Source organism: Lemur catta, chromosome 5, assembly GCF_020740605.2.
Source record: "Lemur catta isolate mLemCat1 chromosome 5, mLemCat1.pri, whole genome shotgun sequence".
NCBI classification, from domain to species: Eukaryota; Metazoa; Chordata; class Mammalia; order Primates; family Lemuridae; genus Lemur; species Lemur catta.
In genome coordinates, this window is record NC_059132.1 from 73831693 (window position 1) to 73847426 (window position 15734).

Genomic DNA, 15734 nt, shown 5'->3' on the forward strand with positions numbered 1-15734 from the left:
ATAATAATTATATACTTTATATATACACTTAAGTAGAGAAAGATATAGAAAGAATTTGAAATTCCATGTCAATTCCTCATTGTATAAACCCTATAGGGAAGAAAACGCAAAAGAGAAGATTGGCACTTATAGTTCTGAATTAATATAGTGCCTATAAACAAGGTGCGCCTGGTTCAGGTAATCAATGAGTGAATAAGTGTTTCAAAATTCAGATGAATTGACATTTCCATTGATTGTTAGAAGGGTGATGGTCCTTAATCTCACATCAATCTTAATGTGTGCCAGTAGGACAATAGAAGGGATGCTCTGCGGAGATCAGAGCAGGTTTTGCCCTCTATTCCCAATGTACAAATACATTGTGTTTGCAGATGGGTAGCAGATAGCTGCAGAACAGCTATGATTTCCCAAAGCTCATCCCTATAAATGGATGAAATAAGCAGCTATGTGTTCTTTTGCTGTCTCCTTTTGCCCTCTGTACATTAGCATGTAATACTGAGAAGAAATAACATTTTTTCAATCACTCTCAGACATTCAATTACAGGGTAAGCAGACAGCTGCAGGAGCCAGGGCAGCCTAGGTCCTACAGAAGACCCCTGACAATTTCCACTTCATTTCTAACCCACACCACTTTATTAGTGTGGATTACTTCTTAATCCTATTGCCATTGTCAAGATTATATAATTAAACTCCCCTTTCACCTCTATTACTGTATGAATGTATTACTAGTAGCAAGAACAGAAGCAAAATAAAGAAGGAAATGGATGTGAACGAAAAGACTAGCGAATAGCAGTATCCACTTCATTCTCTACTCCCACCAATTCATGTTATTTTACTTTACAGAGAAGTTCCCAGTGGTGAGAGAAGACACCAGCTCCTATTTTTGTTTTTTCTTATCAAGTTGCATGATAGCACACGTTGCTGATATCACAAAATAAATGATTTTAATGTCTTTTTTCTTAATACTATCAAAATGGAACACATGTAATTTTCACCTATAGAAACTGCAGAATCTTTCAGACTTTCCTCCTTGAGGGAAAGAGCCACGGGATTAAAGAAAAAAGCCATTTAATGAATGACTAAAATTTCAGGCTAAAGAGAATTTTTCCCATAAAGAAAGTAAAACTGAGAATCTGCAGAGTGCAAATAAAAATTTCTACATCAGGCAAAATATGTGAATCTTATGAAAATGCCATGGCATTCTTGGAATTGATTTTTTGAGAGAGTTAAATACATATGTAACATGATCCCTAAGACTTGCATATCAAGGCAAATAGCTCATCTGCCCCCAAGCTTTATTTATAAAATAATTGGCAGAATTTTACTTACGGTCCTAATTTTATAGAGATTTGGTAACTCCCATGGGATGGGTAAAGTAATTTTGTTTTGTTGTTGCTGCTTTTAAGCTTTTTTCTTTTTCAGTGAAAATTATTCATTAAAAAAATGAGGAGGGTTAGGAGACTGAATAGAAAAATAAAGTTGAAACTGTAAAAGATAAGGGGGAAAATGTTTGGAAGAACAAAAACAATCCCCAAATAATGTAATTGTGGGTGTAAGCTTGGTAGTCCTGGTGGTCACAGCTGAAAAAAGTAAGCAATTAGATGCTTATTGTCCCAGAGCTAGCTAAAACATTTGCACAACCACTGAATTTACCGGCAAGATTCTCTAAATCTTTCTCATCCACGGATGACAGAGTATCGTCGTCGCCTTCCAGGAGGATCTCGTTTTCTGAGTTCTGATTTCCTAAAGCCTGACTCTTGATGGACTGTTTTCCTTTAGCAAGGATATCTTCATCTGCGGCTGAAATGAAAAGGAAACAAAGCTGTCCATCAGCTGTGGGAAGAGCACTTTGGCAGAGGGGTAGGGGCTAAGGTAAGGGTAGGTGGCCAAAGATGATCAATCTTTTATACACAGTGAATCACCCATGGTGGGGAAAGTGACTGGGATGGCACACATGCCTGTTTTGACAAAGTCAATCCCCCAACCTAGTCTAATGTTACCCCAAACAAGCACCCTAATCCCATTAAATCTGCCCCCTGCACTGCTCATGGAACCATTTGTTTACTTAGTACAGTTCAGGCAGGAGCAGGTTCAAAAGCAGCATTTTGGGGAGTGGTGGAGGAGAATGGAATTTGTTAATAGGAAAAATCAGAACCTAGTTTTGGAAACAGTATCTATTTACACCAAAAAATAAAAGGGACTGATTGAATGAATCTCTGAATAACATCATAATTTTGAAATGGTTGAGGAGTGGCTGTGGAAGAAAATACAAAGGGTGAAGGGTCAAAGCTAAGAGAGACTTAGAGCCAATGAGGATTTAGGCCCAGACACTGAAGCCATATCTGACACTAATAAAGCTATAGCAGCTCCTAGAAGCTGGATTCTCTTCCTTACTCCATTCTCCCTGCTTCCTTCCTTCACATTGCCCTCACTCACATTTTCACACATACAATCACCACCTCCCCCCAATCTCTTATACAAATATCCAAGAGCAAGGCAGTGTAGAAACTAAGTGGAGGCACAAACACTACCTCCTCTGCATGTTTAAACTAAAGGACTAAGGCACCCGGGGGGCAAACATAGCAAAAAGCCCAGGATGAGAGGCACGTAGGCAAGGGGCCTCAAGCCGCCTGAACTGGAGCAGCCAGTGGAGAACAGCAGCACCACAGACTCTCAGGCACTGTGACAAGGCAGCAGCTACAAGAGGAAGGAGGGAAAGGGAATACCAAATCTAGGTAGTGAAGAAGCAGCTCTGCAGAACACCTATAAGTCAACAATGGGACCAGAAAGGGAAGCAGAGGTGCAACCAAAGGCGGAAATACTGAAACTCAAAACTTTGACTTCAGAACCCCACATCCCTCCAGGGAGACTCCTGTTGTTTTGAGCAGCTTTCTCCTTAAGAAAAGCAGGAAAGCAGATACTAACTTCTGGATTGTGATTTGTAAAAGCTCATGTGTGTCTCTTTTCCTAACGTTTTTTCTTTTTTTTTAAATGGTGTCACATGAGGGAAAGTTAAGAATCTTCACCACACTTCTGACATTTCTGGTTTTCAGCTAGATGAATCCCAGAGGTAAAGCACCTGATCCACCAGTCTGCAGCTATTGATATGGAAATCCGATGGCTAGGCTTTTTGCTCCACTGCAGTTTTTGCCTAGGCATAAGGCCTAAACCCCAGAAAGAATAAAGCCAGTCACTTTGCAATAACATGACTAATATATATCTATACCTGGTTAACTAACTTGGCAGATGAAAGCTTCTTTGTGTTTAATATGTTTATGGATAATGTTGAAAGTATAAGGTTTTTTCTTTTTCACATTTATTGTGAATTCACCAAGTATACTGTTTACATACAATGTTTATGGCACTACTTAAAAGAACACAGGAGTTTTCTATTAAATAAGGAAGTCATGAGAAGAAGTTTTCTTTATTTAGCTTTGAATACAACCTACAGGGAAATAAAATCTTAGTTTCTTTCATATAGCATAGTAAGCTATACGCATAAGAAGGTCTCGATAAATATTTGAAAAGATTACTTTAATGTGTCTAATTAAAATGGCCTTATTTTTTTTAAAAAGCTACAAAGAAATATGCCAATTAACCATTCATTTTTAGGAAAAAACAGGAGTGTGCTTTTATACCACTTTATATTTCAAGTATATTTCCTTACACTAAAATCAAAAACACTGCCCTTAGCCCAAACAAGATCAATTTACTATCAACTGTACTAAAAATAAATTGGCCACTGAGAAATGCAAAAGAAAGCACCATCTTTTATATTTTCCTATAAAGTAAATTGTAATAAATTAGTCCTTGCCAGTTAGATTTTAGTACAGAATCAGTATGCTGCATTCTCTTCATTTCCTGAATTTATAATTCCTTCTTCAAAGCAGAAATATTAATAATAAAGTTCATATCACATAGCACTTACCATGTGCCAGGAAGTATTCAAAATACTTTACATTTTTAACTCATTTAATTCTCATAAACTTTTTTAATTCCTCATTTTCAGATAAGAAAATAGGCTCAGAGATGTTACATAACTTGCCCAAGGTAATACAGCTTATAACAACTAGAGTTAGGATTTAAAAACAGGCAGTGTGGTGCCAGAATCTAGACTCTTAACCACAATGTCATACTAGCTCTTAGATATAAGAAAGGGAAAGAAAATGAAAATAACCACTGCAAATACGAATGTATATGTAACTTATTAATCTATTTGCTAATTATTATGTTTCTCACAGTGCATTTTAAAAGGTCAAATCAGAATCATAATATACAAGTAATGAGTAACAAATATGCATTTCCAAACCTAATTTTGATGAACATATGCCAACACATCAGAAACAACTAAATTCAACACCTTGCTCATTACTTTCTTTGATTATTGCCATACATGTCCTGAAGTACACCAAGCTTATTTGGAAAAAAAAAAAAAAAGAAGAAAAAGAAGAAAAACCTTTAATCTGCAAACATTTACAAAAAATGAGTCCCCAGTGGCAATATGCAATGGTTTAAAATAATTCAATAAATAAATTCACAATCATTTAAATGAATACTAAAATATAATTTGCTACCCCTTCCAACTGCAATTTAAATTTTTAAATATATGTTCTCATCATGCTGACTAACATTAAAACACAGTAATTTCTGAATTAAATAAAAGTTTATGAAAAAATTTTAAGTAATATAGGTATGCATGCATACACCCACTTTAACTTATTTATTTACTTATTTTTACAAGCTCAGATTCTGGAATTGTTCAACCTCAACTGAAAAACCTCTTGTCATGGAAAATATGCAGCTTACTGATATTTAGAATGGTTTTCCTGTAATTAACTCCCCCTTGAGGATTTTAAGTTAGCAGCAGTAAAATTACCAACAGTACTCTAATACACACCACATGCGCTGGTGTTCAATTCTCAGTGGTCTAATAGCTTTCTGCTAAAGAACTTTTTTTTTTTTTCAAAATTAGAACAAAATTTTCCCAAGCATAAAATAAAAGATAATTATCATGTTTATATGTACTGGAGAAAAGTATATTTTTAATTTTCATGTGCCTTATACTCAATCAACCATTATAAACAAGTATCATTATAAACAAGATATTTTGATATCTTCTGTGAGTATATTCTACACTATCCTAAAAGTTTAATTGGATGAAGTCAGAACATACTTTTGGTTCAATTCTGAAGTTCAATTTAGATATTTTCAGGCTAATAAAATTGTCATTAAACATGATCACTGTTTAAATTTTTCATATCACTGTTAATAGATGCCTTCATCTAATCTCACCTTTCATACTGGTTTAATATTTATCTTAACTTACAAATTAAACTGCAATTGTTACATAAAATTGGGGAAATTTGTCAAAAATGCCACCTTTAAAACATGACTTTTGATTCACTGAAGTTAAGAGCAATGAGAGGCTTGAGAGAGAGGCTGATCCTCAAAATGTAAAGTTCAAGTTCTTTAGAACTGGCTATGGGCATAAGTTGATTTATCTATGCAACACAAGCCAGGTAAATAAAATTAAAATAGAAAAAGAACAAAAGAACACAGAAGACTGTTTCACTTACAATATAAAATAAATCATCTTCAAACATCCACTGAGCCAATGGACTGGAATCATCAATAGTCCATATTATAGTAAAATAAGTTTATACTTTAAGAATAAGCCAGTTGGGGGAAAAAAAGGTTACTTCTGAAACAACAAAGTGACTTCAAATGTACATGAAATAAATATGGGTATGCACTTAGTATGCTGTGAAGCACATACCCAAACTGTATTCTGAATAAGACACATAAAGAATATCTTGCAATCAACTATTATCCTAATCCAATTAATTCCCCTTTATAGTTTATGCTATTTCCATAGCATTCCGAGTCAAGAAAATTTATTCTAGAAAATTTAGTGAAATTACAAAGTATGAATAGGAGGACAAGTCAAGTGCATCTCCCAATGATCATGAGTTACCCAAAGTTTTAGATGGAGAACCTAGTATATGTTGATCCTAAAAAGCAAGCAACAGTATCTAGCATTATTGAAGTCGTGGGAGAAAGGCATGATTTAGGATCTTTACATGATCTATCATTCCTAGAAAATCAAACGAGTTATTTTATCATTCCATATGCTTGTTACAAGGAATTATTTCAACTATGTTTAACCCTCCATATATATTTCTATTAGCAAGCACATTCTCTTCAAAATAAAATGTCTTGAATTCAGTAGGATTCCATTGCCAAACTGTTTTCAGTAATTGAATTAAAACCAATCTGTCATTTAAAATATTTTTTACGTGGCTTTAATTTGAATATAAAATTCCCATGATATTTAACAATAAATTTTAAAAGACAGCACAGCACACTGATATGAAAATCTGAGTAGTCATTGGTTAACCTGGGCTTTATTTAGTCCTTTATCTACCAAGAATATTGGCACTTTGTTTCCTCAGTTGCCTTATTGGTAAATAATAAGGTTAGACTAGACTTTAGCCTTAGGTTCCTCCCAGATATAAAAATGCTCTAATAATAAATAACTGCCAACTTGTGCTCTGCACATTAGGAAAATGTTACAAATCATTACGACTGATTTCTAATAAATTTTAAAACCATAAAATGAAAGAAAATGGCCTAAAGAATCAAATATCCAGCTTTGCTTATTGCTAATTTCAATAACGAATATTTAATCATCAGAGGAAGTATTAATTTTAATTTAAAAATATGACTCAGTTTCTGCAAAGTTAAAGAAATCTCCCCTTACAACATGACTTTTATAAATTATCACTTTGGAGGGTCTCTGTTTGAAAAATTACCTAAAGCTCTTTTCCCCAAGCAAGTTAATGTGAACTTGGGAAGGGCAATTAAATTGTCAGAATTAAAAAATTTGTTTTTAACTAGAAGGTAGCCAGAAGTAGAGTCATGGGGCTGATATTGATCGCCCAAACAGAGAACATCACTCTTCAGGTATTTACTCTGCCACCTTTACACCAGAGGCTTTCCTTCAAATCAAATCAATCTATAAAAAAGATGGCTCTTATTACAAAAATACATAACTAATCTCCAATGGCACTTCTATTTAGATGTCTTCCTTTGATAATGATAATATAGTTCACGATGTTCTAAGATTCTGCATTTTTAAAATGCCCTGTTTCCTTAGTTAAAAAAATATAAATAAAAGTGAAAAGTCATAAAACATGCAAAATTGACATCTCTCCTCAGTAATATATATTTTAAATATTTAAAATCAACATGGAAGCATAGTAATTATATTAAAATTCTGTAATTTCAGCTGCATTTTGATCACATTAATCATTTTGTTTTGCATATTTGATTCTTAATGTTTATTTTAATTAGCTTCCTTAATGCTCCAAAAAGCATTTAAAGATGAAATTTCGAAGTTAACACAAAATTAACATTGAACCTCAACTATATTTATTTAATAAGCCATTAAAAATTAAGTTATTTGCTTATAGAATGTATTAGCATAAATTATGCTGACATCAAACAATACCATAATACAATCTATGTGCTGAATTTCAGAATTGTCTAATATCTCCTCATTATTTAAAATATACAAAGTATGATTAATTAGAGCTTGTATTTTTTTCAAAAAAATATTATATTAAATATGATATATCTCCTTAATTGTGAAACTACTGAAGCATCTCCTACACATTTGGTTAGTTTTTTAAAATATGTATTTCAAATTTAAATTTTTGTTTTTAATCTTCTGGAGTGTTTTAAATATTAATTATTATAAGATATTACTAAATAGGATGAAATCACATAAAATGCTTAACTTTGCTTCTTTCTCTCAATTTAAAATTACACAATAAAACATAGATAACTAATTAACATTGTATTAACTCCTCAATTACTATCTAATCAGTGAAATATGTTCCTAAACAGGTCAAAAAATTCTTAAATAGTAAAAACATTGTTAATAAATATCTTTTTTTTTGCCAAACATTTTGCAGATGCTTAGCATTAAAAAAGCTGAAAATATTATTTTAAAAGGTAAAGTTCAACAAAAAAAATTAAAATTTATTCACTATTAAGAATCCTATAATTCCTCAATATAGTCAAATGTACTATTTTTGAGAAGAATGTATTTTAATAAATTCTGTAGTAAATCTGCACCACAAATTTTAAATTCAGTTACTGGTGTTTCTCTCAGGATAAAGGATTAACAGTTTGCCTACGTACGATTTTAGAAAACAAGTTTTCCCTTCCAGATATAAAGGAATAAACAAAATTTTTTATAAAAACATTTTTGCTGCCATTCATAGACTTCAGAACTCACTTCTCACTATTAAATGATAGTTGAGAAGAGAGAAAAATAATTAAATTTCAGACTTTAAGTGCACATGGTAATAGCTATTTGGCTGAAAAGGATAAAATTGCAAAAAAACATTGATTTTCTCAATGTAAGCATCAATAACAAAAACCAAACCAAAAAAAAGGAAAGAAAATAAAAATATATATATAACTCAGAAATCTATATCACCACATAAAAAGTATATGCACCCTAAAAGCAAAAGTGGCCTAATTAATTCTACATCTTATTTCTCTTTCTCCACCTCCTGTAGTTGAAGATGGAGAACCCTGAGACTATTATTGCTTTTAGATCACTTTGTTATTGACTATTCTCTGTATGATCATTTATTTTAAGGGACTGATGTCACATTGGTGTTATACCTGATGACATATTGTGGACATTTTCTTCCAGAAATGGCTCTTTAAGGCTGAGTGCAAGAGGTTAAGCTGCCTGACTGAGGCCAAACCTAAGATTACAGATTTTCAATCTAAATTCTTAATATCTTTACTGAATATAATTTAACACTTATTTTGTATACTACATATTCCCATGTAACTATAAGCTGCTGCATGTTAAAATAATACCCTGAAAAATGGAAATTAAAACTATTTCTCACCTTATTAAACACAAATCTATATTTTATAAAATTAAAATAATTTTAATGTGGGGAGAGGTATTTCCCCCTTAATCAATATATCTTAATTGGCTTTCAAAAATCATAAAATTATAAGTGAAACTCTATGATCGAAGAAAGTATATTATCAAATCCAAAGGACGTTTTCAGTTTTTCCGATTTACTTATCAGATTTCTAACTAAACTGAATTGTAGTCACACACATTATAATTAAAAAAGGAAAAATGTTTTGTTAAGCTCTGATAATAAGATGATGCAGAATAGGGACATATGAAAATAAGGTCTATTCTTTTTCCATGAGCCATCTATCACAACCATCTATCTACAAATCAAGGCTTAGAAAGTATCTAGGCACTTGGACATTTATTACCATATTTCTCACTTCATAATCTCATGCTAAAATATCATGGTTAGGGAAAACCATGTACACACAACAGAACCTAGAAACCTATTTGGTTTGTAAATGCTGTCTTTCTGATATTCATGGATTTAAGGCAGGCTTCCTGGATTAATTTACTCAAAGCAGAATGTGTCATTTAAAAGGAGAAATATTTAATCCTTGTATTTTGAAACAAAGGGTCTATGTTAAGTAAGTTTTGCATGTGTAACATAATAAATAAATATACTTGACACCATAATTTAATAAGACCCTCTACTAACTATAAAAAATTTAACTTCTCTTTCTGGGGTGAATAACTGTGAAATGTGGTGTTGGACCATTTTACAGTGCCTTGTAATAATGAAGTTATGCTCTTCATTATCAAGTACTGTACCTGCTGCTATTGGCAAGGAGTGGTTTATACACTGACCATGTTCCACGGCTGTTTTTAGTGTCGCTTCAGGATGTGTGGATCCTAGAGGGTTACGCACAAATCGTCGCCGGCGCCGCAAGTCATCTTCCCAGTAGTCAAGGCGCCAGAACTCACGAGGACGACTACAATGAAACAGAGAAGCCACATATGTTAGCAATTATCAAACAGCGTGGTAGCACCGAATTTCTGCATAAAGCTCTCCTTGTTTGCTCTGCCTTTTTTCCCTCTCCTTCCTCTTAATTCTCCCTCCATCTCACACTCCCCTTTCTGCAATCTTTAACTTAGGTATGTCCTTGAAAATAACAATATCACCTTCTAGTCTAAGGAACTCCTTTTCCTTTTCTTGGAAGGTGAAATGAGCACTAAATACATCATTTTGAAATGAATTGCTGACAGTGTGATCAGTTTCCCCACACTCTAGTGGCATGTGCTCTGATTTCAGCCTCATTTCAGCCTCAGCAGGGCACCTTTCTCTGTGGCTGCATTTATAAACCAGAATAGGGAAAAGGCTATTATAAATATGGTATAGCATTACCTATATTAATCAAAGTCTGTCCCCCTTCATTTTTCTTCCTAATTTGTGCCTTTTTGCACAAGGTCAGTAAATCATACCATGAATTCTTGGTCCAGAAAGTGTTAACTTTAATGAATATCTCAGTTACACGGTTATGTATGTGATAATAAAATATTACTCTGTTTAGATGTGCAGGAATTTAATTAAAATAATCTCTTAAAATATTCATTACATTTAGCCCCTGAGGCTTAGAACAACACAAGAAAATGCATTTCTTTTCCATTTACTGTTTTTAAATAAACCATTTCTGTAGAGTGAAATAGCAATCTATTTTCAAGCAAATCAGATTGGATTTCTGTTTTATGTAGTCTGTTTTTATATTTAATTAAAAACTACATGCTATATGATGTGTAATAATTGCTATATCGAAAGTATACTTTTGGAAATGTATTTTTTAAAAAAAGGTTCATTCAATTCAAGTTCTGTGATATTTTCCCCAATTACGTATACCTTTTATATAGCAATATATAAATGTCAACTTTCTCTCTTGTTAACTAATCATGATCTAGCATGCTGGAAAATATTTTATAAGGAAAATGCTAACAAAGCTTTTTCAGTTATAGAAAGAAAATATCTCTGCAGAATATGTTTATTCACTGAAGATATACAGCAAGAACACCTGTAAGTTTCAACAATGAAATAAAAAATTTATTCATAATCAAAACTTCTGCAGGAATGACTAACACAAAATCAAATCTTACTTGCATTTCATGAGCTAATAAAATTTTACCTGTCAGCTTTGACAAATTAGTAGTCTGGGACAACTGACAGTTCCAAAATACCCAAGTAAAAGTTACCTTATTTTGATGTTTTAAAGATGTTACCTTTAAAAAATTCAAAATAAGTTTGTAAATAAGTATTTTTATCAATTAAAAATATCTCAGATTAATAAAAACATAGGCAACAACCAGCATATTATTTAAAACAGTAGGAATCTCATGCTCTTTTCTGAAAATGCTGAAGAGACAATAAGCACAACAAACATTTCCTTTGTTGATTTCAGTCAGAAGGAAGAGATATAGTATAATCAAAATGGAATAAAAAAGTGTAAGAAATACAGTTCTCAAAAAAATTAAAAAGCTCTTTAATTCTATTTTTCTTCATTATTCCTTCTAAATTTTAAATGAAAATCCTATGATATCATTTAAAAATAAATAAGAAATACCTACAGAATATACATACAAGCAAAAGAAAACAGTTGTTTGAACGTAATTAATAAAATGAAATTCTCCTTAGGTGAGAAGGAAAAAGGCAGTACACAGATGGCTATGTGTATGGCTTTGATAGTCATGGAGCTTAGATAGGCACTTCATCATTCTGCCTACCTACATTTATCTGTTAAAATTATTATCAAATATCGGCCAGGATGCAGTCGTGAATCACAGGCTGCTCCTCGTCTTCAGGGGAATGATACAATGAGGGTCTATTCATCAGTGCGGCAATCGGCACAAGTAATTAGTTCCCTAGACTGAGATCTCCTACAAAGCCTATTTCAGTCAGCACCACAAACATATGACGATGTAAAGCTAATGAAAGCTGCTCAAATTTGTTAACCTTTTCTGCCATCAATCCTTCTAATACTCTATGCTTGAAGATTATGCAAAGGTGGTAAATTATTAATTTGTCATTCATCCATCCTTCTACATTTTGAGTCAAATTAAATGATGTCATTCTTCTTGATAACAATTAAAATTATAAAAGATATTAAGCTGCTATGATAAAATTATTACTAAATAAGGCAACAATCGATTCTACTATAAACACAATAGTGAAGTCAAATCCAACGGCTATTGTGTAGCATGTGCATAATGATTTTTATCACACAGCAGAAAAATCAGAAGAATTATAAAAATCATTCACAAATTATTAACTTAAAGATAATATCCATAAGAATAATAACCAAAATTAGGAGGAAATAGAACTATAATATTTATTTTTGTTCTCTTTGACTCTAACAAAAAATGGTCAAAATGGTGACATTTAGCTGAAACAAAAATAACAATACATCAGCAACTGAGAATTTGTTCACATAATAGAAAGTTTTAAAAGATAAGTTTCATTTATGCTAACTATATGAATATTCTGTTTTCAAATACAAATTTTCTACCAAAAATTAAAAAAAATCCTTAGACACGATCTACATAGAATGAAGAACTCCATACATGAGCATGATAATATTTACAATCTCCTCAAGCTCTATCACTTAAAGACTATCTTCTCACACAATCCTATTATAATTAAAGATAATCTGAAAACAAAGCAGAATCGATTATGTCAGATCACATATCTAGAAAGGATTATAAAAATCACTTAAGGAGGCCAACAATTTCAATACATTTTTTTTTTTGAGAGCCTCTCCATGTAAAGCATTGCTCCAGGTGACATAGGATACAAAGCCCTCAAGGAATTTACTAATAGTCAAACAGTTACTATTAGTCTTATTTGAAAAAATAGCATTTATCATCCAATTTCTGATTGTGGGAGTAATACATGTTTTTTGGAAAAAACTTACACTCACATTTTTGTCTCCCTAACTCTGCTTCCTCTAACAACATGTACTCTCAGTAAAAAGCTCAATCACCAAAAAACAATGAGGCACTCTTGGTCATTTTAGAACATCTGTAAAGAGAATGTCAAGTTTTGGTCATCAACTTACTGTAAGTTTTGATCATCCATTTAAGATTTCACTCTAATTTAACAAGTACTCTTTCCTGCTCTCTTCCCCCTGCCCCAAAAGTCCCTTCTAGGGGAAACAGGATTAAAAAATGACAAATTTAGCATACTGATCCAACTCTCATCACATAGGGTTATGAATTAACTAAGTAGGTTATTAAACATTTTTATAGTTATCACTATGGTATGGCCAGAAAAATTAAAAGGACTTGTATATTCAGAAATAGAGTGTTGACCAAGTACAAACATGGATAAGATGAGAAATCACTTATTCTGAGACCTTAGGAATACATATCAAGATCACTATAAACTTACACCTTTACATATCTGTATCTATCCAAAACAATCATATTAATACTACATGATACCACTTTCACAAACTTCACCTATTATCTATTTCCACTAAGATCCTCAAAAGTATTCAAAGTAGGGATGTGAGCCTAGATTCTAAAAGATCTGTAATATTTACAGTTTTCTTTCAGAAGACATACGCTGTACTTACGTCTCCACTTAGAATAATCTCCAAGTACTAAAATCTTTGACTAGGGAGACACATGTGTCTTTAAAAGTTATGGAAGGCACTGAAGTTAAATGTTCTAACTTTGCTTTCTGTTTTTTTATTTTTGTTTTTCCATTCTTTGGCCTAATTTCAAAGCTTGAGGTTAAAATTACGATGTAGATCTAATGGACTTTTCTAAGTATTAAGTCATCTAATTATCCTTCTACTTTTTAAAAAACCTTCACATTTATGTTTGCATACAATGACCTTTAATACATCACTACAATCTATATAAAAGAATGTAAAACAGTGCCATTCTAATATATAGAATATATATTTTATTTTCTACAAGAACAGAATTTGATAGATTGAAGGAAATACAACTCAAGCATCAATAGATAGGCTATTATTCCCTGTCGTAGGCTCATTATGGTTAGTGTTTTGATCAGATAAAACAAATAAATAAGAATGAACCAAAAGAGAATCAGTCGGAAGAGGAAGAAGTACTAAAACAGAGAATCAGTAACTAAGGTATCATTCAGATTCTTCCTTTAATACTTCAATGGTGCAACTATAAATAATCTGATTTTTTTTCCACATGTAAATAATAAGAATTGTTAAAGTTTTAGTTTTCTTCAGAGAAAGTATAGCAAACCAATAAGCCAATTAACAAGGTATGAATGGGCAAATATTATAATAAAATACTAAAATATTTTCTAATAACAATTATTATTTATACCTTGAGCCAGCTGCTACGAATACAAAGATTATTAAATTTTTGTCCCCTGATCTCATGGAGAAGGCAGGCATGAGAATAAATAATAAGGATTCAAAAAATATGTGTGATAGAACAGAGCTCTATTACATGGCTATTAAGCTGCACAACTCCAGGAGGCACCTTTCACATCAAAATTTGTGTAAATGGCATGCCCTGGAGTTATGCAATGCTCATTGTGTATTTCTACATGCCACAGCCCAAGTGCTATGAAAACAGCCCTACCTTTTCCCCTTCCCATTATATGCTCAGGCATCTTTCTTTCTCTCCCAAAGTTAAATCTAAACTTAGGAATAGGTAACACAACAAGACCCCTCAGACACTATCAGTGGCAGTAACACAGTTAATATTTAATATATTTAATAAAGTGGTCAGATAAGGAAGAAGCTTGGTTGTCAAAATACAGGCAAAATTCAATAAACATAATAAAATAATTAAGTACTTAGTTGAAACATTAACATTTACTTCACTGAAGTCATGAAGTTCATATTGCTTTATTAAAGTACTATTTTCTGGATATTGTTTTATTAAATTAGAATAGTTTCCAAAACAATGCTAACTACTGAAATCAGGAGTAGCTATGTAAGTATCTCAATTATTCCATAACCTAAGTGATTTGGTACCTATTATCAAATGAGTCAGATATATGCATGTCTATCATCTCACTAATTTTAGTGTCATTTTAATGTAACTTGGATGTCAATAAAATAATGTTCATTTTAAAAAGAAAAACTGTCAAAACAATCATATTAGAAAAATTTGCCATTTTCCATCTTACTTTACTGTGACAATACTTGATGAATCTTGATGACCTTAAAAGAAGTCAGTAATAAATTCTTCTAGCTAAAGTTCTAAATCCTAGAAAATTTTAGCACTTCTTATTTGTTCTTAAATTTTTAGATTACTTTTTTCGTTAACTCCTATATTTGGTTAGCTTCTATTTCCATATTTTTAGATTAAAAATTCATGGTAGACATTAGTTATAACTTAAATAAATGGTAACCCTTAAAAAGCAGTAAACATTTTCAGTGCACTATCAGCTTGAAGATAAAAGTGCTTAAGTTCTAGAAGGGTTTCACTTTCTGTATAAATCTTGGTGAAATAATGTTAAGGTACTATAGGGTATCATACAATATAAGAGGATGCTTTATCTCACTAACGGAAATCTGTCATGCTTTCATGCAGACAGAAAGAATATTAACTAAAACTTCTGTTTACCAAGTACTAACTATAAATTAGTGCAGGTGATCTATGCATTATGTTGTTTTAATGAATACAACAAAGAAAAACAAAACTAAAAACAAAGCCCTTCAATTGTGTGGATTCCAGCAGAGGAAACATATTCTAAAGCAGAATTCTGTCTATATTGAGGTCTGACATGGGGACTTACATTGTATCGAGACACTAGAGTATGGTATATTTTATTTAATAATGTAAAATTATATTTTATATA

At 32.0% G+C, this 15734-nt stretch overlaps 1 protein-coding gene across 1 annotated transcript in view; it reads right to left on the bottom strand.

Moving 5' to 3' along the window:
• Window positions 1-15734, bottom strand: part of LRBA (LPS responsive beige-like anchor protein) — a 613453-nt gene that overhangs the window by 264825 nt on the left and 332894 nt on the right. The window contains exons 38-39 of the mRNA XM_045552108.1: window positions 9758-9882; window positions 1651-1797 (exon numbers count right to left, since the gene is read on the bottom strand). Coding sequence (XP_045408064.1) covers window positions 1651-1797; window positions 9758-9882 — 272 coding nt within the window. The remainder of the gene's footprint in view (window positions 1-1650; window positions 1798-9757; window positions 9883-15734) is intronic.